General features: G+C 38.9%; 1 protein-coding gene across 5 annotated transcripts; it reads left to right on the top strand.

The window, feature by feature from the left end:
- The first annotated feature begins 473 nt into the window (after nucleotides 1-473).
- On the top strand, nucleotides 474-23,847 carry eif4ba (eukaryotic translation initiation factor 4Ba). 5 transcript variants are annotated; one of them, XM_041778479.1, is made up of 15 exons: nucleotides 474-557; nucleotides 8,654-8,794; nucleotides 12,807-13,012; nucleotides 13,953-14,069; nucleotides 14,297-14,351; nucleotides 14,446-14,589; nucleotides 15,754-15,906; nucleotides 16,070-16,234; nucleotides 16,851-17,103; nucleotides 17,451-17,539; nucleotides 17,949-18,216; nucleotides 18,399-18,436; nucleotides 19,582-19,711; nucleotides 20,083-20,155; nucleotides 23,418-23,847. In XM_041778479.1, the coding sequence occupies exons 1-15, from the start codon at nucleotides 488-490 to the stop codon at nucleotides 23,493-23,495; spliced, it is 1,980 nt and encodes a 659-aa protein (XP_041634413.1). In that variant the 5' UTR covers nucleotides 474-487; the 3' UTR covers nucleotides 23,496-23,847. The 5 variants fall into 5 exon arrangements, with proteins under 5 accessions (XP_041634413.1, XP_041634430.1, XP_041634438.1 ...); XM_041778488.1 differs by lacking the exon at nucleotides 474-557 and adding an exon at nucleotides 6,749-6,807; XM_041778496.1 differs by lacking the exon at nucleotides 19,582-19,711.

Here is a 23,847-nt window from a genome sequence, read left to right on the forward strand (position 1 = left end):
GGTGCTGAGGGTGCTACACCGACCCTTAAAATCCAGCACAATTAAAATCATCAACCGACAAGCCTATTGTCTTTTTACAAGAGAAGCCTGGAACATGTTTCTTAAACATTCACAGTGAAACACTTGACAGTGGAGTTTTCCATTGCTGACAACACACTGAAGGTTTTTAACATAGGCGAATCAAGGACATCTGATCCCAGCTTAACTATATGTTTATCTATTATTCTGAGTTTCATTCTATAATTATTCAAACAACTTCTGAGAGGAAGAGGCAGAATAAGTGTGACACTCCAACCAGCGACTATTATAAAAGACATCATTCAACAAGGAAAGAGGCATAGCTTAATTTGTATTTGTGTCATCCGAGGGTCAAAGACCAACAGCCCCCATCCTGATATTCTCCATGATTTTGTTTTCATCTGCTCTCTTGTTTGACTCTAGTGTTATTGTTGTTCATACACATTTGAGTGGGAGTGATGTTTCAAAAATGAGAGACGACAAGAGGGGTTTGCCTGCGGACCACCACGGTGAGGCGCCACATCTGTTACAGAAAAAAGGTACATAATTAGTCAGTAAAAGTTTGAAAAGTTTATTTTTTCAAGTCAACTTCATTATGACGTTCATAAAGTCTACCAGTTGCATTCATGAAATAAACACATTGTAAACATAACAGTCTAAGCAATTTTACACCAACAAAACAGAAAAAGTCTGACGTGTAATCCAGGATCAAATTATGTATAGACCCGTTTAAGTAGTTGTGTAACTGGGGGCTCACTTTAGCTTTGTTAGCTTTAGCTTTGCTACATAGTTACATCACTAAGTAAGACATGAACCAGTGTAGCATTCGCTAAAACTAATGGAGCTAAAGCAAGCCACTGTTGGTGTAACTACTTCTAAAACAGGTCTAGCTTTAGCAAACATAGCTTAATGTAATGTAGCTAGCTTAATTGGATTTAGCTTTAGCTACAATGATTATGCAGCTACATTTGTTACATAGTTTGCATGGCTAATGTAGCTTCATTAGCTTTAAATTTAGCTCCCTAGCTAGGTTATCCATATAGCTAACATAGCTTCATTAGCTTTAGCCTTATAGCTACATCAACTTTGTTAGAGTGTTTTATGGAGGGCTAGCTTTTACTATAAGCAGACTCTTGGCTTTCATGAATTGTGATTCGTTTTTACAGGTCAGGTTTTGGACATTCAACTTTGGGTTCCCTAACCCTTACCATAACCGGAACTTTAAGTTTATTTCAATGTTTTTTTGTCTGTTTCAGCCAAAGACTGTAGAAAGAACTGGACAAACCCTGTGTAATGTCAGCCGTCTGCTTACAATAGGCGTATTCAAACTGCTTTGGAAGCCAACTCACAGGGGCTTCCATATTGAAATCGCAGTCTCAACCAAACTTTGGATCACCCTAACAGCCTGCCCACTAAGATTGACTTCCTGTCAGCTAGCTAGCTAGCATTCTGGTCGACAGAAATGTAGCTTCTGCCTGCCGAGCTATCTGTTGATCAAATGAGATGTAGTGAAGTTTTTCCTATACTGTATATAATCTAAACCAGCGGTTTAGCGGGGGGCACCACAGAACTGCAGGGGGGGCGCGGAACCATAAACCAGAAAAAAAAGTGATTTGCTTTGCTAACTTCTGCTGTGCATGGTGCAAAATGAATAGACTTACAGTTACTTTAAGACAGTGATACTCAACGTGTGATTTGTGAATTTTAGTGGCTCTTTGATGTCTTCATTTTATTCCCCCAGAAAACCTTAAAAAAGGGAAACTTTTTTGCCCCTTTATACCTTCTGACACTTTTCATCCATTTAAGCTACCTTTTGTCATTAATTACCACTTTATTCCTACCTTATGCGTATTTTTGCCTCTTCTTTTTGCCACTTTTTTCATTTTTTGTCACTTCTCACCCATTTTTTTTTCACTTTTTATCCCCATTTTTGCCCATTTTCACCCATTTTTTGCTGCTTTTTGACCATATTTGCCATCTTTAACTTATTCTTATTGCTACTGCTGTTTTGCTAAGCTGTTTTTGCTTCACCACCTAGATTGTGGCTCTTGCAAAGGTATTTTTCAACAGTTTGGCTCTTTGGTTGAGCAGGGTTGAGTAACATTGATTAAAATAATCAGGTAGTATTGGCAATAAATTAATTAATTACTGAAACCAAATAACTGATTACCTGGTAAAGACGGATGCTTCAGAACATTTGCAGACCAAAATATCAAAGATATAAAAATGTTAAAAATATTCAAAATTAGACAGAAATGTTTGAAAATATGGTTCAGTTTTTTTTTTTTTTTTAATCTGAATCTTTATGTGGGTGGGGGTCCACCGAATGAATAATTTTCTCTTAGGGGAAGTTCACTCTCACACACTTTGAAAACCCCTGATCTAAACTATAATGGTACAAAAAAATTCACCCCCCGTACAGTGAGAGCACATGAAGACATTAGCTAATGAGACATTTTGTTTTTTGTTTTTTTTTTGTTTTTTTTTTAACCAGGCTGTAAACCAGTTTATTTCCAGCGTAAAACCCAGGTGTTCAGATGGGACTTCCAGTGTTCCTGCAGCCAGCCTCAAGTGGACACTCACTGTACTGCAATTTTTTTGAGGCAGACGAGATACAGCTGCATTGTTTTTTGACAGATTTACCCACAGTGGAGAAATATCATGGTTTCTAAATGTCTGATGAAAGCTAAATTATTTTTTTTAGTCTACTTTTAGTCAACTTGACGAAAACTAAACTTACTTTTTGTCAGTTTTAGTCATCACAGATCTATTTTTGATCAGTCTTAGTTGAGTCTTTCTCATAGAAAAAGCAAACAAACAAACATCTTTAATCACGGTTTTAGTCGATGAAATTAACACTGTTAGAAGGACTGGTGCTTGCAGTTGAATTCCTCGTTGTACAGTAACTAAGCAACATAAAAATGTCCCTCTCCATGTTTGTTCCCTTTATAAGTGTGTCTTGTGATAAAAAAAAAATGTTAACATCAATTCAGTAGCCTTAGCAACCAGGGCAATAATTATAAACCACGGATTTGGCAAATGACTATCTTAAGATGGGTGTGTAGTGATGAATAAAGAGTGATTATTCATAGCCCAACCAAGTAATGATGGGGGAAACAGATAGGAGCCATGTTTGTGATAAATGATGAGGGACAATACAAAACATGAAGACTAAATAAGGGTTAAAGCAAATCACATGGAGCTGGGTGCACTGTAAGCCTGGATGAGTTGAATTTACTTTAAAAATTTGAGGAAACTGGTTGCCCTAAAAAATTTAAGTAATGTATAATTAAAAACTTGCGTGAATTTAACTTAAGTTCTTAAGCACAACAAACTAGATGCCAAGTTGATTTAATTTAAAATCTCTTGCAAAGTCAAATGCTTTGCATAATTATTAAACTTAATATTTTAAGTCCATTGCACTAAATTATAAGTTGATTTAATTGAAAATAATTTGGAAAATTAAATTAAGTCAACTTAGTATTTTCAAAATGTGTATACTGTTAATGGCTGTTAGTGACCCACTGAACCAGTAGTTGATATTGATGTCAGTGTGCCAATCCAACATTCATTGACATTAATAACATTAACATCACCGCCTGTTTAAAGGAGATTACAGCTTCACTCATGGTGCATTTTATTTATTTATTTCATTTAACCTTTATTTAACCAGGAGAAAGCCTCTTTAAGATTAAAAATCTCTTTTTCAAAAGTGTTCTGGCCAAGACAGCAGCAGCAAAAAGAGTGCATAAAGGTCTAGTACCTAACTGCATTCTGGGAAAACTGCAGATTTTACAGTGCAAGATGCTTGGAACCAAGTAAGGAGAAACCAGTCTTCTTAGTTTCTGTCTTAGAAGTTTGAACAAGGAAATTGCATAATTTTGCAGTCTTGCACTGTTGTCATAGTGGAAGATGCTTGATGCTTGGAACCAAGTAAGGAGAAACCGGTCTTCTTAGTTTCTGTCTTAAATGCTTGAACAAGGAAATTGCACAATTTTGTTCAAACAAGCCAAGACAAGTATGAATTCAAACAGCTAATCAGAATTGAAGGTTTTGATATTATAAGTAAACCCGAAGTTTAAATTAAAAAACAGAAATTTTAAGTTTATTAAACTCAAAACAACAAGTACACTCTACAGTCACATTATAATAGTGGAATACACCAAAATGACTTAATGAATAAAAAATTAGTTTTTTAAAGTAATATTTACTTAAATTATTTGATCACAAACAACTTTCGGGGTAACAGTGTGGGTGTTAAATCACCATCTATTCATGCATGGAAATAAAAAGTTGAAAACATAAAAGAAATGGAAAGAATCACTCACAGGGTTAGTCGTAAAATGTTTATAAGGGTCATTCTACGGAGGCATGCACTTTTAGGGTTGCAAATGTGGAGAAAAAAAAAAGGAATTTCTTTTTCTAACACTTACACTTATTCCATATTGCCAAATAACTAATTGGGTTCATGAATTTGCATAAATGAAAGTTTTTTTAAAATACATATTTTTTGCATTTACTTAAAGATAGCAAACACTGGTGTTACCCTATCAGCAATATAAAGAGTTTTCATGAAAAAAAAAGTATATCTCAATCTCTTACGCATGTGTTGTTAAAGGTCTGAGAGGAACGATTGGAATGCAAAATATCAGGAGATTGTATTTCATCTGTTTTATAAATCTTTGTTTAAAGAGTAACTTAATGATAATGCTTCATCATTTCAACCATAAATTTACAATGAAAATAAAAATATCTAAGAAACTATCATGAAAAGTTTCGAGATGGTCCTTAAAATCTTAATTCTTCTGTATTGCAAAATTAAATGAAATTCCACCAACATCCATTAACTGTTTCTCACCTGCTTCTCGGCTGATTTCAATTCAGCTTAAGAGGATTAACAACAATAAAGAAAGTCAAAATCATAACACCTCCGAGCATTTTTAGGAAAAATTATATTTGATCTGTTTGTAATCTTTTGTTTTCATTTCCTGCCAAAAAAAGTGGTTAACACCAGTGACACTATCTAAAAGCTTAATGTGAAATGAGGAGGTAACATTGGACAATTTCTAAAAAGTTGAAAGGTTAGTGGGCTTACCCAGGGCACTTCTACATGGATCATCAAGAAAGAAGCACAGGAAGTCAAGTGATATCCTCCACATGTCTAAAATTTCAAACCATTATACCAGTAGCATGGCACTGAGTGATTTATGTATTTACTCATATAGCTGATAGCTCTGTATACACTTGTGTTTTGATTGGCCAAAAAAAAAAATGTTTTAACCTCCAAATACTGCCCTCACCCTCTACACATGACCATAGGGACAGGTGCTTTGGGGGTGATTCACATCTTTGTAACTGGTTAAAATTTTTAAAAATAGGCCTATATTAAAGAAATTATCACTCAAGAAAACTGTGATTGTTTAAATAATATATAGTTTTATGTGAACTTAAATAAAAACTTACTTGTAATTTTTTTCTAGTTAAATATTTCAGTAAAGGCTGGGGGCAGAAGAATGCACATTTCTGTATAATGTCTCATAAGTCATTTAAAAACAAGACAGTTATTTTCGTTATTTTATATTTGGTGTTTTCCTCAGCCTCTGACCTTATTTCTTCTTCTGTCTTTACCAGTCTTCCCGTCACTTTGTGCATAAAAGTAAATAAATGCAAGAATGTGGCAGGATAAATTTAATAATCAATATAAGTTGACAGCAAGTAAGTTAAAACCTGCAATGAAAGATTTTTTAAAAACAGTAAATGATGCAAAAAATGTTAAAATCAATAATGTTAGTTTAATATTCTAACCATTGAGTCAGATAATAAAAGATAATAAAAAGGCATAGTTATTTCGCTATAATCATAAATATGTTATAGTGTATTGATTTAGATCTTGATCACAGATACGAAACTAAACAATGCTGAACCAACAGTCTAAAGCCCTATGAAGACATACATCCATGAATGGTGTTTAACTTTTTGTGATAAGAACTAGTTGTTTTGTTTATTTTGTGATCTTGATGTATGTTATGGCTGGATAACAAAGCTGGTTATCCTGTGACAACAAATTCTCAAGATTTTAGAAAATTTGTCAAATCAAGCTGTTATCATAGGAAATCAGAACTGTTATCCTGAGATAACAACATAGAAAGTTACAGTCCCAATCTACTTGATGGACATGGATACATGTCATCATATTGCTTCCATGTGTATAAGACATTGATGCATTAATACTAACAGTGCATAGCAATAATAATAAAAGTGGTACATTAAGATAATTAATGTACAAATGTCTCTCAATAAGCACATACCATGCTCTAGGATAAGCTTTAGAGGAATTTTAATCCTCTCTTTTGTTCAGGCAGTACAGGCTACTCTTAAACTACAGCTACAGGATAGGACAGGTCTCAGAAAGAGTTTTCATCAAGTTTTTAAACTTCAGCAGTCTACTTACAAACAGTGTACCATCAGGGATTGGGCTTGAATTGAATTGATACTAACATCCAACAAAGCTCTTAAAGTAGAAACACACCAGAATTGCAACTTACAACAGTAGAGACAGTTTTCGGGTTGTTGTGTTTTTCAGCTGTAAGAGGGACAGTTACATTGTGAAGTAAAACTTGTCTTCAGTAAAATCTTAGCTATTACTGCAGCCATAGACTGTAGATGAGCAATAGACTGCATACAGGGAGGAGATGGCCCGTGAACGACGATGCGCGCTCCCGATATTAAACCTATGACGCCTACATCCGGGAACTACGGCGGACTCGCTCTCCAACATGGCGGCGTCAGGTGAGGTTTATGAGGGTGAACGATCTTGTTCGGTTGGGGTAAAATTCAGAGGGCTGTAGCTCGATATAATTAAAACACAAACTCAGGTGATTGTTAATAGCGCTTGCTAATGATTCGCGTCGTTGTCCCGTTTGTATAAGTCGGTGTGTCGGTTGTTTTGGCCCGTTAAAGACGTAACTGCCGGAGGAAGGCGAATGAACGGAGCTACGACTTGCTCAATCTTAAAATATAAAGTACAAAGTCCTGTGGAGTGTACTGTTGTGGTGTCAAAGTTTCCCGCTTTTGCTTTACACGGTATTACATTAATTGTTAGTTGTGTGACACGCAGTGAGATGTTTGTAACTGCGTGCAAAGCTGGCACATTGTATACCCGTAGCAGAGCTCGCCGTGGCGCTCAGAGCAGATAAGCATCGGGCGCAAGCGCGTTTCGTGGAGGAGGGGTTGGGCCGAGAAGTCCGGGCAGCCCGAAGAGTCTCCCCACGTGTGCAGCCTTGTTCCCTGGTATCGGCGTTTGATGAAACGGGGCAGCTGGGCCTGTTGGGTTGCATCCTAAACACTTCCCTGGCAGCTTCACAACTTTGAGCCGTCCCAACCGCCTGGCCAAGTCTTGCTCCGATGATGGCGCACTTGGATCCTGGCACTGCGACGTGCACTAGGCCCTAAAAGCTAGCCAGCTAAGCAGGGAGACTTCCACCGTCAGCAGTATTCTGTGAAGCCCACAAAGGCATAAAAACAAAAGCGACCGACGTAAATACAAAACAAACAGCCTGCGAGTTAAGCCTAGCAGCTAGCTGTTTGTCCTTGCAGCTGTTGTGCTATTGTAGATTTAGCAGCTGTAAAAAGTCAACACTACGCAGCTACATAGCTGCTAATGTCACATTGATGTGAAACAGTAGCGGCCGTCATTTTATCACTTTTAGTGGTTAGATATAATATTATTGTTCATTGAAAGAAGGGACTTAGCATTATATGTTGGGTTAATGTTAAAACAGTCCATGTTGCTCTTTGTGTGTGTGTGTGTGTGTGCAGGTTTGGTAACGATGTGTGTAAAGAATGTCCTGACAGTTGGGATTTTCACAATAAAAGCTCTCAGCCAGCTTTGTTTCTCCCCTTTTCTCCATCAGACCAAAACAAACCAGGCCTGCTCTATGAAGAGAGCTGTGCACAAACTAAAAAATGAAAATACACAAGAGAAGTTTCCTGTAATGGATGCATGACCGATTGATTTAAACTGTTAAAGGAAGATTTCTCAGAAATGTAACAAACATGCAGCCCAGTGGTTTGCTCATGAAATGCAACATGGCCTGTCTGACCTGCTGCAAAGTGACAGTTGGATGGACCAACCACTCCCTGTTTATAAATGTTCCTGTTGGAAGACAAGTGTTGGTGTTATCACTTGCACAATTCTGTCTCCATATCTGCCTTGGCTTGACAGCATCACAACCCCAAATACTGTTGTTTGCTTGTCCTCTCTGAGAGGTGGCTGTCCCATGAGCAGAGACACACAGCCACACTCAACAACATCTTAAAAACCCTGACTGCTGTGTTATAGCAGCATGACAATATTTTCAAATACGTTGATCCTAGTTGTCCTAAATAAAGGGCACTTGGACACTGAAATAATCATGATTTTTCACACCAGGTGGCGTTTTCCTTTAGCTACCTTCAGATTTCTAAGGAAGGGGTTAAATGCATCATTTAAAAGCAGAGTTGTACAACTAATTCATGGGTTTAAATTCTTTAAGGTCAGAGTGCAACTGAAGGCATTTGAAGATATTCCAGACATATGGTTCAGAATATTTTATCTTTGGCTGACGTTCTACTCTTGTGCTACTCTCTTTTCTAGCTAAGAAGAAGAATAAGAAGGGGAAGACCCTCACTCTGACTGACTTCCTGGCTGAGGACAGTGGAGGCAGCAGCGCCCCCCCAAGCTACCCATCCAAGTCAACCAGCTGGGCCGATGAGACCGATGATCTGGATGGCGATGGTGAGCACATAGAAAAGCTTTCTTGCTTTTTAAGATCTTGCAGTTGTTAAATCAGTATGCTTTCTCATTTGCTTGGTTATGTTTAAGTGATGTAAGGAGAAATGAAATGCCTCAAGAATGCTGTCAAACTGGTTGAGCCATCAGCATTTGAAGCTTGAATCTCTAGTGGATAGCAAAAATAAGAAACAGTAGTTTTATTTTTATTGGTTTATGTTGTGGCAGCAGATTTGTAGCCAGAAGGTAAATGACAAATTTAGCTGTTTCCACACATACTTGAAAACGTAACAAATGTTTCAGCCAGGCTGCCCCTGAAGTCTTCCTGACTTTCCTGTTTATACACACTCCTTACAGCAGGAAACTTTCTGTCTGATGACAGGGGTTTACAGGAGGCAGGACATGACATAAAAAACTGCTTCAGCTTTATGCTGCCTTTACATCAATGCAACATGTAGTTGACCATATTCAGAAAAAAGAGCAGAAAAGGAAACGGTGCGAAACAGACAACATGTTGAAGCAGTTTCGTGTACAGACATTGCACCAGTTGCTCATCGGTCTCGTTATGTAAACGTCAACCCCTTCAACTTGCTCACAGGGAATATTCCTGGATATTTCATTTTTTGTTCACACAGCTGCTCACTCTGATTTGCATTGGGGCTGTAAGGAAAAATAATGGTTAAGAAATTAGGAAAATGTGGCTTTTTATGTAGGTGCTTTTACAAAAAGGCAGATTAGTGAGTCAGGAGGATGCAGTGTAACACCAGTTCATCACTGCAGCAATGCATAGCACAACTTTCAGGTGATTTGAATGAAAACTACTTTCAAGATTTTTAATCATTGGCTGGGATCTGTTGCCTTCTGTTTCCTCTGGCTCCCTCCCATACCTCAGTGAATTGTCATATTTCTTTTCTTAAACCATGTACAGCATTATTTTAGATTTGTTATTTTGTTTTAACCTTAAAATTATTCATCTTGGAACGCAGATGGTCGAGTGGTTTAAGGCGCTACCCATATACGCAGGCGGCCTGGGTTCAAATCCAGCCTGTGGCCCTTTACCGCATGTCTCTCCCCACTCTCTTCCCTGTTTCCAAGTCTATCCACTGTCCTTCCTCTATCAAATAAAGGCATGAAAAGGCCCAAAAATAAATCTTAAAAAAAAAAAGAAAAGAAAAAATTAGTCAGCTTAATTTTATTTTACATGTTGTGTTCTGCTGTGAGCCACACATTAGGCTACACATCACATGATCACATGCTGTCATGTGATGTGTAGCTTAACTCATGGAAATCAAATAAAACTGTTTAAAATTGCAGCTTGCTTTTTATTTCTATGTAGTTTTACCTCTCGACTTTATTCTCATAGCCTGTGTCAGTGATCATCAACTGGTGGCACCCATTGCTCCCCATCCGGCCCCCAGAAGATCATGAAAGTCAGAGAATATGTGAAAGAAAACACATGTTGTGTAATTAGGGTATCTTTTTTTAATTGAAAGAGTTGTATTAGGAATGACATAACATTCTTTTTTTTTTTTTTTTTTTTTTTTTCAGAAATCCATCTGTCAGTTAATAATAAGGAACTGTGATACATGATAACCAGCTACTCATCAGTCTATTCTTATTTTAGCTGCATTTCCTGCATTAATTTTTAGCTTGATTTTAAGAGTTAAATACATTTTTAAAAATCTAATTAAAATATCTTCATTTAATTTGAGTATATTTTAAAGTTCGGCCCCTGAAGTGTCCATCGAGGAAGAAGCTGCCCCTTGTACAAATGTGATTGATGACTCTTGGCCTATGCAGTTTATTTACCTTGTATCAACCCTTGTGCTATTTTTTGGCTCTGTTTGTATGCTTTTTTTGCACATTTTGTTGTATTTTCTTATATTGCTTTTGCACACATAAACTCATGACAATTCATTGTCAAAAAATAGGGATACAAAGAAAGCAACTGCAGTTAATGATAATGAGTTAGACTTCTTTTTCATGAAAATGCCGACTTCCACAGGGTACCACGCTAACACAGCTTTATAAGGACAACCTGACTATGAAGGATATATGCGCTGTTATATAGGCATATCAACAAACTCAAAAGCACAATCACACACAAACATGTTTATGCTTATATACACAAAAAACACAAAATAATCAGCTAAGAACAAAAAGAAAAGGGAGAAAACATAAAGAAAATGAAAATAATAAGGGGGGGGGGGGGCATTTTAAGTTAATAGTTTTTTTTTTTCCAGTTTGTGTGAAAAGTGTGTACAAAGGGTGTAGCAGAAAGAGGTGAGGGCTGTATCAATCTTTGATATGTTGCAGCACTGAGTCACACCATCTAATACATTTCTGAGGTGTGCCTCAGTTCATTTCTCAGTCCCTCTGTATGTTAAACATCCACTAGCTCTCGAAACTAAACATCCAACCAAGGAGCTGCTGTCAATTTTCTTCTGGCAATTACCCTGCCATACATCTGAGAAGTTTTCTCACCATTAAAGAATATCCACATAGATCAGCCTCAGGGCCTGGGATCAGTATGGTCTTTAAGAACCATCAAAACAAATGGGAGCAGAAATCATAAATTTTTGGGCGAAGTCCACAAGTGGTAAGCTAGAGTGCCTTTAGCTGCCTTACACTTATCACATGTGGGTGAGAGATCAAGAAAAAATGTGTGCAGTTTAGCCTTAGGGTAGTTTAATTTATGTATTACATTTTATTGGATAAATGAATTGGAATCTAGAGTTAACTGAACAGGTATTGTTTTTCCCCAACTAGGAAAAACAAAAAATGTGTTCAGGTAATCCCTGACATCTTCCTCCCAAGCTTATTTAATGCTGGCTTGTGATTTGGTAGGTGTGTTTGAGGAAACTGTGCTTGAAGGTTGATATAGGACTGTCAACATCTGGAAAGCTCAGTTGTGGTTCATGGTTTGGGAAAATAATCAGATTGGGATTATGTTTCCCAATATTGAGTTTGTGATTTAATATGCATTTCCTCCTCTTAAGTATTTTTCAACACTAATAATAATAATAATAAATAATTCTATATTATAACCAACACAAAATTAGATAGATTAAACTAGGGGTTAACCATTTTGAAAAAAGAAAACTATTAAACAGTGATTATATGGATCTACAGTGTATGTAAATTCAATAGGAATGGTTGTTTTGAAAGGAAAGGTCATTTTGATGGAAAAAAACAATCTATAAAATGAGGAAAGCAGGATTTTTTGTAAACTTTTCTATTTAAAACCGACACTTGAATGATTGCATTATGTGTACAGCATAACTTCTCTGTTGAAAAAAGAGTTTAAAACTGGTATCTTGACACACATTTCAGGTTAAATAAATATTGCATCTCCTGCGATTAGAAGATTGCGGCAGGACATGTCATGATTTAAGCTTAACATCGATTGATTTCCCAGTCCTAGTTAATACAAAGGATTATCTGCAGGTATGTGTTCAAAAGATGCAGTGTTTTGCCGAACAAAATTTCTCAATTGTAAATACCTTAAATATTTTTTGGCAGTGAAAACTTTGACTCAAATGTGGCAAAATGTGCATTCATATACAGATACTTTGTAGTAATAACTATTCCTTTAAGGCCCCATTCTCTGAAAACCTTATCTCTCACAGATATAAGGAAGACATGCTTAAGACTGATTAGGGCATGGAAAAAAATGTTTTGGAATTCACAGAATTTTAAATTTGATGCCAGATTTTCTGTGCATTGGACAGGACAAAAGAATCCTTTTTTTAGAGCTGCTCTGTGTATTTGTTTAAAATGAACACCATCACCATATGGAGTAGATATGAGGTAGTTTCTTTGGTATGTGTAAGCTTATGCCTTTGTAGATTCTTTGAAGTTATAGTTGGAAATATTTGTTGCAGTTTTGTTTTGTTTTTTTATTTGTTTTTTTTTTTTTTTCAATTCTTCTGTTGAGAACACTAATAAACTGTATTTAGTGACTGAAAGTAAGTTTTTGGTTTGCATTTATTAATTTTGTCTTTTATCATCTCTCCAGTTTCGACTTCATGGCACACAGAGGAGGACAGCTACCGGGCCCCACCTATTGACCGCTCCATCCTTCCCACAGCGCCTCGCTCAGCTCGTGAACCCAATATTGACCGGTCCCGACTGCCCCGCAGCCCGCCTTACACGGCCTTCCTGGGCAACCTGCCCTACGACGTCACTGAAGAATCGATCAAAGACTTCTTCCGCGGCTTGGCAGTAGGTGTAGCAATGAGCACCCATGCAGCTATGTGCCATTTAACTCATAGCACTTTCAGGTTAAACTGTTGTTCTGAAAGGCAAAAAGCTACTGAAACTCTGACTGTTTCAGTTGCTATTTTTCTTTATAGCAGCTGGTAATACTTATGAGAACATGATGTCAGGCTGGTATTTTTCAGTAATATCAATCAAATCAATTATTTTTAATCCACGCCAACACTGTTTTAAATATCTGCGATCAATATGCTGCAGAACCACAGTTTGTTAAAGACGTATACAATATGATTTTTAAAAAGTCCATTTGCAGTAACATTTTTCAGTACTGTGATAATAGTATAAATAATAACAATAAGGCCAAAATAGAGCCCTTCTGACTCTGACTGAGTCAAAATGTGTAAAAGCCTGACCATTATACCCAGGCCTCATTCAATGGATGAAATGTTCACTCGCAGGCTAAGGAAGCATTGCTTTGCTGCATTCAGTCTTTTGTGATGTGCTTGTAGCAAATATCCTGGTAATTGTAAAATTGCACATTTCTAGTTTGTAGTCATGAAGAACAAGATATTCAGGTCTTCTTTGTATCCACTGAGTTTTATCTGCAGATGTATATTTAGGGTCTTCATGCTGCTTGATATTGGTCATGTGGAGGACAGAAAGGTAGTACTTTATCTCCTCTCTTAAGCTACTCTCCCCTTGTAGACAGAGATGTGTAAGAAAAAAACAATATTTAACAGATGGCATGAATAAGAGTTAGTGAGGTAACAAGTAATGGGGGTTTTAAATTTACCAATATTTCCCAAAATAGCTTCCTTTTCAAGAGTTGTTTTTTGCTCCCTATCTGTTATTCATTTGTAGCCTATTAGTTGTGCTGCCATGCTTCACATTAACACGCATCAAACAGCATTCCTAATTTCATGTGTTTTTCTGTTCTCATCTTCAGATCAGTGCGGTGCGTTTGCCCCGAGAGCCCAGTAACCCAGAGAGGCTGAAGGGCTTTGGTTATGCTGAATTTGACGATGTGGATTCCCTCCTGAGGGCCCTCAGTCTCAACGAGGAGGTTAGTGTTGGACTGCAATTTCTTTCTATTGTTCTCCTTTTATTTTTAATGCCTGGAACTGTGCATGGAATGAGTGTGAGACTTTTCTTCTAAGTGTTAAACCCAATAAACAAAGCGTTATTGGTCCACTTAATGAAGTAAAGTTCTTAACAATAGCATTATTCTTTTCTCTAAAACAAATGTAGGAGAATCACTTACTTGTTCCCTTTTTCTTTCCTTAAAAACAGAACCTAGGGAACCGAAGGATCCGTGTGGACATCGCAGACCAGTCTAATGATAAAGGTGCATTGATTAAAGCCACAGTGCAACTGCAGGGTTTCTCAGTACTTTTAAACAGTAGTTAACATGGCATCCCTTGATTGTCCTCACAATACAGAGAGGGACAGTGGGTCTATGGGAGGCAGAGATCGAGGTGGACGGATGGGTGACATGGGTCCTGACAAAACAGACTCTGACTGGAGGGCTCGGCCCAGTGGAGAAGACGATGGACCTCCCAAGAGAGAAGATGCCTTTGGAGAGAGTGAGTGCTTACTTCTACTTGATATGAGGATAATGGTCAGTTGTGTAAAATCAAGGTGACTATTATACAGAAACTCCTTAAAAAACTGTCATTGACATCAGTTACTAACACTGGCATTAGCTTCATTTAGGTCATCATAATATACCAAAAACTACCACAGATCTGTGTCTTTCAGCAAAATGAACCTTTATCTGAAAAAAAGGTGGCAAAAATGATCATTCCTTTTGATGATCATATTCCTTGTTGCACTGTAGCGATAATACTTTAAATTTCTATCTGTGCCTGTTATTAAAAAACTGTCATCACTGAGGATTGATTATTTAAATCATAGCTAATAAGTAGGGATTAATGCTGTTTTATTGGTGTTTTCCACAAAATTAAACTTGCATAAACTCTTCTTGCCCCCGCCTCTGCACCCCTCTCCTTCCATCAGAGGCTACACACAGTAGCTTATCAGTTTGGCTTCTCTCTCCCTCACCATGTTTCTGCTCCAGTGTTATCATCAGTAGCCTTTCTTTTACTTAATCACCTTTAAATAAACGTTGTCATTATTTGTTTTCATCTGGGAGCTCATTTTAAAACAGCTGATCTGTGCGAGGAAGTTTGATGTTTATTAATTCACGATCAGAATCAGAGCAGGAACTTTACAGAGTTTTCATAAATTCACAAACTAAACAATGGCAGAAGGTGACGTTTAACAGGAGAGGATGCATTTACAGGAGAGACCTGATGAGAGTTTCTGTGTAGAAAGAGAGGCAGAGCGCACGGCACACCTTTTGATTGATTACGAATGCACCAATCTCCAAACAAAAACGAAACGACAGGTTTACATTGGTTATCGGCTCTAAATGTCGGTTTTGATTATTTTTCAATTAATCGCCCAGCACTACTGTTAGCTTAAATGAATGGTGTTAATAGCAGGAAATCCCTATCACAATTGCTGTTTTCGTACCATTGAAGGATTTTAGTATAACAATGCACTATTAGCCCAGCTTTACTAGAAGTTGTAGCATTTACAGTTGAAACTGGTAGTTTCACATGCTAAAGTTCTGTTCATTTCTTAACTTGACCCCATAAGATCACTGAATTTCTTCCTTTAAGACTCTTCTTATCATATTTCAGTCAGAGCAGCAGCAAACTTTTTTTGTCTAATGCCTCCTGCAGGATCACGAGACCGTTATGAATCAGATCGTTACAGAGATGGGCCAAGACGGGACAATGACCGCTATGACGGAGGAAGAGACCGCTACCGAGACCGCTATGATGACAGGGACCGCAGAGACCGCTATGATGACAGGAACAGAGACTACGACAGAGGTGTGTTTCTCTAAGGGTTTGGGCCTTATTCCTTGGCCTGTCTGTCTGAATCATGCCTCTTTTTTCCCATCAGGGTCTGCTGCAGTTTAGTATGCAATATTTTCTTCCATTCTCCTGTTCTCATGTCTCCATGTTTGTTTCTTCCTTCCTGCTGGCCTTCCAGGTTATGACTCTCGTGGTGGTGGAGGAGGTCGTCGTGCCTTTGGTAGTGGCTTCCGCCGTGATTATGACGATGGTCGGGGAAGCAGTGATCGTTATGGGGACCGGGATCGTTATGGCGAACGCGATGACCGGTATGAGAGACGAGACGACAGGCGTGAGGAGAGAGGTGAGAGTTCACCATTTATGTATGCCAAACTCTGTTTACCCTCTTAGTTTGGTTTCAGTGAAGTCTAAAATAATGTTGACATAGGTTATCACTTCTTTTACAACTTTTAATCAACCATTTTTAAGTCCAGTGGTGCTTCTGTGCGTGGGACTGACTCAACTCTACCTGGCACTCATCTTTTCATTTCAGTATGTGTTTTGATAGTACTCAGAGAAGGTGTTGTCATAGTGTGGTTGCTCAAAATGGCTTTAATGTCTAACATGGCAACAATGGAAGACATCCAGGTGGTAGTGTACCTGTTTCTCAGTTTCTGTGTGCAGCTTTTTGCCACTGCACAGAGTTGAGTTTGTTCCTGAGAGGGTTGCAAGCAGTGAGACTATTTATAAAAGCAGTGGAGAGTTAGGGACGGTACTCTACCATGCAATGGTCGGTGGTGTCTTGAGGTCTAATTAAAAAACACATTTAGGATCCCTGAATGACAATCAAATAAACAGAGTAGAATGTAGGTGAGTGAAGCCTGCACCACATAGCAAAAAAAGCACCATAAGAGTACGCTTTGACCGATAAATCATCAAATAAATACAATATTTTTTTGTCCTTTATGTTTGTACTGCAGCTCCTCAGCAAAGACCCAAGTTAAACCTTAAGCCCCGTAGCATACCCAAGGAGGAGGAAGGTAGCGGCGGTACATCCCCTGGAGCTCCAGCCTCTGGCAGCAGAACCTCATCCATTTTTGGTGCGGCCAAGCCGGTCGACACAGCAGCCAGGGAGAGGGAGGTGGAGGAGAGGTTGAAGAAAGAAGAGGAGAGGCTGCAGAGGCAGATGGAGGAGGACAAAGGCCGAGGACCTGACAGAAGGATGAGAGACAGGTCAGGGGTTGACTGTGTCATGTTTGAAGAGTTTTAGGAGCAGGTTTTTACCATGACTCCAAATTCGCACTCGAATATTTTATAGTAAAATAGATTAAATAGTTTTGGTAATTTGTTTCAATGATATACAGTAGATTTGTGTTGTAGTTTTAAATATTTAATTTTGAAATTTTTAAAAATTGGTTTATTTTCTTTTTAATAGTATTTAAAACAAAGTTGTGTCGTTCCACTTTGTCTTTGATCGCTTGCACTCTTTGAGCAGGACTTGCTAGGCTTCTATCAAATCTTTTACCTCTTAGGTCACTGGAGTTTGTAGTCTCATGTAAACCATTTTGTACTGTTTTCAGGGATCCAAGCTGGCGCAATGAAGAATCTCATGCTGAGCGATCTCGCACAGGCAGTGAGTCTTCACAGCATGGGAGCTCTTCTGGAAGAGGTGAGCTACACAGACATGTTTTATAGATTTTGCCATTTTGAGTCTGGCCCGTCTTGTGATCATTTAAGAGAAAATAATGTTTTTCTGTTTAAACAAAGAGGCCAATAATTAAAAAAAAAACGAACAAACAACGTTTTGTGTCACAAGGCTGGCTCCTTCAATCACAGCTGTGAAACCCCATTAAAACACGAATCCAAGCTAACATTTAGTCATACTGTTTAAAACTGTGTTCCTGTGAATCCCAGTGCCAAATGCAGCGTTTGCTTTTTCTGCCTTGAATATTTATTTTCATTTGTTCCTTTTTTAACACAAGACTAACACAAAATAGTGAAGATATCTGATCAGGTACTAAAAGAGCTAGAAAAAAAGACTAATCAAAAGGGGTTGTGCTCCTCTTTTCGCCCTCCAGCTTCCAGGTGTCGAGACAGTGAGCGTTCAGGGGAGAATGAGGTTTTCAGTGGAAGAGAAGGGGAACCCTCCTCCCCTGGAGCATCCCCACAACCTCCCTCTTCTGGCTCCAAGGAGCCGCTGAAAGTGATGCCTGCACCTCCTCCCAAGGAAAATGCCTGGGCCAAGAGAAGTGCAGCCAGCACAGGCTCAAATGAAGGTGACGGAAGACCTCCTGTATCTCCTGTCTCCCCTGTCTCCCCGAGTGGTTCAGCTCCTCCCAAACTCAGGTAAGGCACTATTCTATTCTTCTTTTAGGGACAGACTTGAATGACATTTTAAGAGCAAATAACAAAATAGAATGTAATTTTGAATAGCAAGTTTAATATCAAATAATTGGAAATTGCTAGAATTTGTTCAAATACCAAACATTTAGTATAACTTATGTTGATTATCCTCACTTTTGCTTCAGCCCCCCAACTTCTGCAGATGAAAGAGGATCTGGGAAAGGTAAGCCTTAAACTGAGAACAAAACAATTTTAATCAAACCTAATGTAATCAAGCAAGGGGTAGGTACTTTTGGACAAGAGTCCAAATTCTCAATCTTAAAAGACTTGAAAAGTTTACAGAGGAGAGGAAAAAAGGTGGTGGTGCGTCAACTTTGCTGTCACTGAAAAGCCCAGTAGTCATTGGTGTGGTGTTTATCCTCTGTATGGTTGCCTTTCTAGAACATTTCTAGATCTTCTATCAGGATTAAACTAGACCCAGCATGCGGTTCATCTGTGCTCTCAGCTAAAGGCTCATGTTATCTTGGCAATTACAGAACTTTTCAATGTAGTTAGATGACCCTGTTAAGTTAACATGTATGTAACCTCACCATTAAAGTCTGTTTCAGCTGCTGCTGATAGTTATCTGTGTTGACATGGAACACAATGTACTACTCAGCCTGTGCCCACTGTTTCTGAATGTTTAATTATGTGGGGTTTTTATACGGGCCACTGAAGACGGCTGAGGTTGGCTTGGCGTGTATAGCGGGGTTCAGTTTAATTTAGTCCATTAAAGATAAAACTTCAATATAATGAGAGAGGAAGTCTACTCCTAATCTCACCTTTTTTTAAATAACTGAAGTCATAAGTAGATTTCCTGTGTTTTCCTTTAAGACATGCTCACTTCCATGATGAGGTGTGAGAGCAGCTGTTACTTTTCACACTACTAGCAGCTGTATCGTGGCCATTATTCAGCACAGCCAGAACATGATAGGAACAGGTCATGAGCTCATCTTCCTGTGTAGAGTTTTCATTACAAGAGGAGCACTAAAATATGTCTCACTGATCTGAGCTGTTCACGCTTCTCAAAGTGAAAATGAAAAGAAATCTGCTTTTTTAGGCTCCAGAAATCTGGCCGAAGGGGAAAAGTCTAGTGCAGCTTGTATCAGAGTAGCACTCTTTTGTATATGAAACTTTTGGTACCTTTAAAGCCAAATTTAAATTTTCACATAAGCGGTTGTGCTCCTCTCATTTGGCCCTCCATCAGTGACTAACACGCTTTTGAATCCAACCCAGTGGCGTCTGATGCTGCAGTGTGTTGTGAGTGTAGTCTACTGTCCAAAGTTCACCAAACCTCCCTTCACTCAACTGTCTGGCTTCTCCTTTAAGATGAGAACAAGGCTGACGGTGTGCGTCGGGACCGGGGGCCCCCGCGGGCAAGAGGGGGGCCTGCAGGGCCTGGAGCAGGGCGGGGCCGAGGAGAGGGGCCCAACAGAGACCGAAGAAAGGAGGCAGACAGGTCAGCCATCCAAAGCTAGAAACTCCAAACTTCTTAGTGGGCACCTGTTAACAGTGGCTTCTGCTCAGCTTCACATCTGACGAGCCTTTGATTAAGAACACCAGGATTTTTAATGATGAACATAAAATACTACTTGAATTGGTTAAATCTGGTGTTTTTCATCTAAAAATGAGGACTGAGCATGGAGTGAACTGAGTGCTAAGCATCTTGTAGATGTAAATAAAATCAGACAATCAAACTGAACATAATTTGTGCTCCTTTTTAGTAAATCTCACTAGCTGTGTGTTTTTGAAGGCTTAACAACGAAGTCAAACTCTCCTGGCCTGAGCTGTGCCAATAAATTTTAACTTCAGTGTTTGTTCGGATTGTAGAAAGGATAACAGAAGAGACCGAGACTCCAGACCACCCCCCGAGCCAAAGAAATTTGAAGAAACCCCAACCCCCGTAAGTCCTTCACTGCCAAGCTTTAGACGTGTCAATTGAATTATTCCTCCTGATGAGTTTCCCCAAAGCCATAAGTGGTTCTTTGAGAGCCTTCAATTAATGTAGCTGGTTGATAAACTGCTCTCCATCCACCTTAAGATAATAATTCCAAATGGTCCTGTAACTCTGAAAGGTCTCACCTCTTTTTGTCTGCAAGCCTCTAAGGATTGGGATATACTTGCTGTTCCCCTTTGCATTCATGTACAGCTACAAATGTTCTAGTTCATATTCTAGCCTGTCCGCAATGCAACACTAGAGATCTCAGGCTTTATACAACTACTGAATGTGTAGAAGGTAACCAACATGACATTGATAATGGTAGAATTAGTAATCAATGGTGACAACAGATCACTTTAGGTGACTCATGACTAGTGTCCAAACAACCCGTCTGCATCCCGTTTCTACAACATTTTCCTCTGTATGAGGACACAGCAGCCCTGGTGTAGAGCTTTAAAGGGAACTCTGCATGATCATGATCAGACAAATTCACCACATTGGATTGATACTTGAATCTCTTATATCCATATTGAACAAAAAACTCACTAGATGTCTGCATTTGAGAAAAATTTAACTAGAAGTTTAAATTAAGTCATCAGTCCCCCACCAAGTTTTAGGCTGCACTGCACTGTGGGTGGTGGGGTGTATTAGTAACCCATCAATGACCTTACTGGTAGTGAAGTGAAAAATCATGAAGACCTTACTCTCCATGTAATTCAAAGTGAATATAGTCATAAAGGCAAAAAGATGGCAAGTGGAGCTAAAATTACAGCCTGCCTGCTGAAACAGAGATAGGGCTTTTCCTCTATGATTTCTGGCAGTGCTGAGCCAAACCAAGCCATGCTGAATAACTTTTTCTATCGCCAGTTTGTCAGCGCTGAGCATTGCCCAGAAAGGTCCTGCTCTGGAATATGGCCCAAGCGAGTCAACCCTGCCTCAAAGTGTATCACGCTGACGTCAAAGTGGTTCGTAGGGTGGGATCCTCCACCTACTGCCTCTAATGTCCCTCCCTCCGATGATAAATTTTTAATACCGGGGGTGATACTTTGGTCAAATCTCAGCATCCACTGTTCGACTGAAACTGAGTGTGTTCATTTTCCGCTGTCCTAAAGGCCCATAAATAAGTAATCAGTAGTCTTTTCTTTAACTTCTGTGTAGGAAAATTCTTTTTGATAAGTGTGAATTATTGTTTATTGATCGTGGAAAGAGAAAGAGAGAGAAGAGTGTAGTGCAGTGCCGTCAGTCTGAGCTTAGAAACAGTTTGATTTTTGCTCTAAGACGATGTAAAGACAGTCAGACAGTAACATTTAGCTTTAACTCCTGTCTTTATTTCTTTGCTTTCTCTTCTCAGTTTTTGTCAGAGAGAAATATCAATCAGGTAGTGAAATTGCAAGGGACTCTCAGCAGGTGCGGTATCAGTGACTGTGGGTGAGATTGAGAGGGGCTCTAAACGCACTCTCAAACAGGTAGCTCGGTTGTGGTGGGAAAACACACCAAAAAAAAGCCCTGTCGTGCTGGGCTGCCATGCCGAGTAAAACCAAGCAGAAGCAAGCTGCTCAATGTAGCAGAAAGGCCCCAAGAGGAAGTGACTACCTGAGGGAGCAGTCCTGGCCATTTACACTGTACAATACTAAGTACCACTATTCATATCTGGTCTAATCCTCATCATATACCAGTGTCTTGGTGATCAGCCTGAAGGTTTTCCCCTTTCATATGCAAATAAACACCTTCAATAGCCTTTAAAAAATGAAATAATGGCAGCATACCGCAAGCACAATTTGCACGAGTGTTAAATATGTATAGACAGTAGGTTTTAAAAAGAAAAGGTTGTACTGATGTGATTCACGTCATGCAGAGATATTAATAGAAAGCATTTATCTCCTAAGATGCTGTACACATATAAAGAAAACTCACAAGATAAATCCTTGCAGTTGAAAGCGTGGTTAGGCTCATTGTAACCTGTCAGATGTCTTCAATATTAGAATTTAGCCAAAATCACCTGGTCCATCCTTTAAACGCTCTGTTTCTACATGCCTAACACAGTGTTTGAGTGAATTTCATTTAAATTAGAACAGTGAGGTTCGCCTAATTAAGCACAGATCATGCTTGTGGTATGTCGTCATTATTTCCTATTTCTAAAGGCCACTGAAGGTGAATGTGGCTCCTTGTATATCTGCATACGAAGAAGGAAGCGTACGGGTGATCACTGAGATATGATGATGACCAGACTAATGATCGGGTGTGAATAGCAGTACTTAGAGCTGTACAGTGTCAACGGCCAGGACTGCTCACACAGGAAGTCTTTCTCACTCGTTCTTATGATTTTCTCTTCCCTAACCGTGCAATCATGTTCACACTATTAATATTTAATGGTCAATTATTACATAGAAGTAGTGGACAGAGGAACACTGAAGCCCCATGACGTCACAATACCTAGCAGACTACAACATGGTGGCATCCTGGTGAATTCAAAATATCAAATTTTCTCATAGTGCAGATCTCTTGTGAGGTTTTTATTTAACATACATCTAAGTAATTCAAAATCTGTGGGATACGCAGAACTTGTGTTATCATGTAAGGTTCTTTTTAAGTTTTTACCATGTTAGCCGGTGACATTCAGGTGACTGCATTTGTAGATGTCGTTATAACAAGTGTTGAACACAGGTTGTTCTAGACAGGATAAGCAGGCATAGGTCATCTGAAACCTTTTACTTTCTTCAACTTGTAGACTTCAAATGTGTTTTAATGACTGACATTGAAGGTCTGAACTACCTCTATGCAGTGATGTGATATCTACATATAAATTTGTAGACATCAGCATATCAAATGTTGGCAAAAAGCCTTTATAGTGCATCTCTAATTGTTACAGGTCTAAACTGAGACTTTTAAAACGGCATGTATCGGTCACCAGCTGGCTTGACCAACTCCATCATACACGTGGAGAATTGTGGACTTGTTTTGTCAGTTTGTCTTTAAAACTTTTACCCATTTCGTCTCTTCTGCTGTCACACCTCTCCCGCCTCCAGACTGCCCCTGCCAAAAGAGTATATTGCATCTCGCATCTGCATCATGTTCATTTTGTTGGACATGCAAAGAGAATGCACCAAACCAGTGTAGGGGATGCGTGGCAGCCGTGATGTGTCCACATGCGTAGATAACAGTGAGAATGACTCCAGTCTAATGCTACTTTTCTGATCCATATCCCGTTTTCACTTTTTCCTTTCAGAAGTTCAGCTCAGCCAGTAAGTACGCCGCTTTGCTAATGGACGGAGACCAAGGAGACGACGCAGAGGACGTAGAATAAAGAGCAAATAACGAGACAAGGCCCCGAAAGCCCAAGAAGAGGAGATAAACCAACGAACGCAGAAAAAAATAATCTCACATAGCTTATGAAAAAAAACCCTCCTCACATGGAAGAGGCTCCTGGGGAGGACGTCACTCCCTTTGTTTTCCTCCTACAAACCTGTCCTTTACTTTCAAGACACCCACCGAGTCCTCCCTCCCCTCCTACCCCCACCCTCTGGACTATTCAGGTTCTTAAGAATAGTCACATACTGGACTTGTTTTAAATGGAAAAAAGGAGTAGCTGACACATTGAAAATGATGGATAACATTGAATTAATTGTAATAAATAAATGGAAAAAGTGGGGAAAAAA

Source organism: Cheilinus undulatus, linkage group 3 (assembly GCF_018320785.1).
Source record: "Cheilinus undulatus linkage group 3, ASM1832078v1, whole genome shotgun sequence".
Taxonomy (NCBI): Eukaryota; Metazoa; Chordata; class Actinopteri; order Labriformes; family Labridae; genus Cheilinus; species Cheilinus undulatus.

Excerpts from the sequence above, each read along its gene's own strand:
- eif4ba (XM_041778479.1), top strand. The coding sequence starts at position 488 with ATGAGAGACGACAAGAGGGGTTTGCCTGCGGACCACCACGGTGAGGCG. Across the intron at positions 17,104-17,450 it reads GACAGAAGGATGAGAGACAG|GGATCCAAGCTGGCGCAATG; the intron begins GTCAGGGGTTGA and ends TACTGTTTTCAG. Across the intron at positions 17,540-17,948 it reads TGGGAGCTCTTCTGGAAGAG|CTTCCAGGTGTCGAGACAGT; the intron begins GTGAGCTACACA and ends TTCGCCCTCCAG.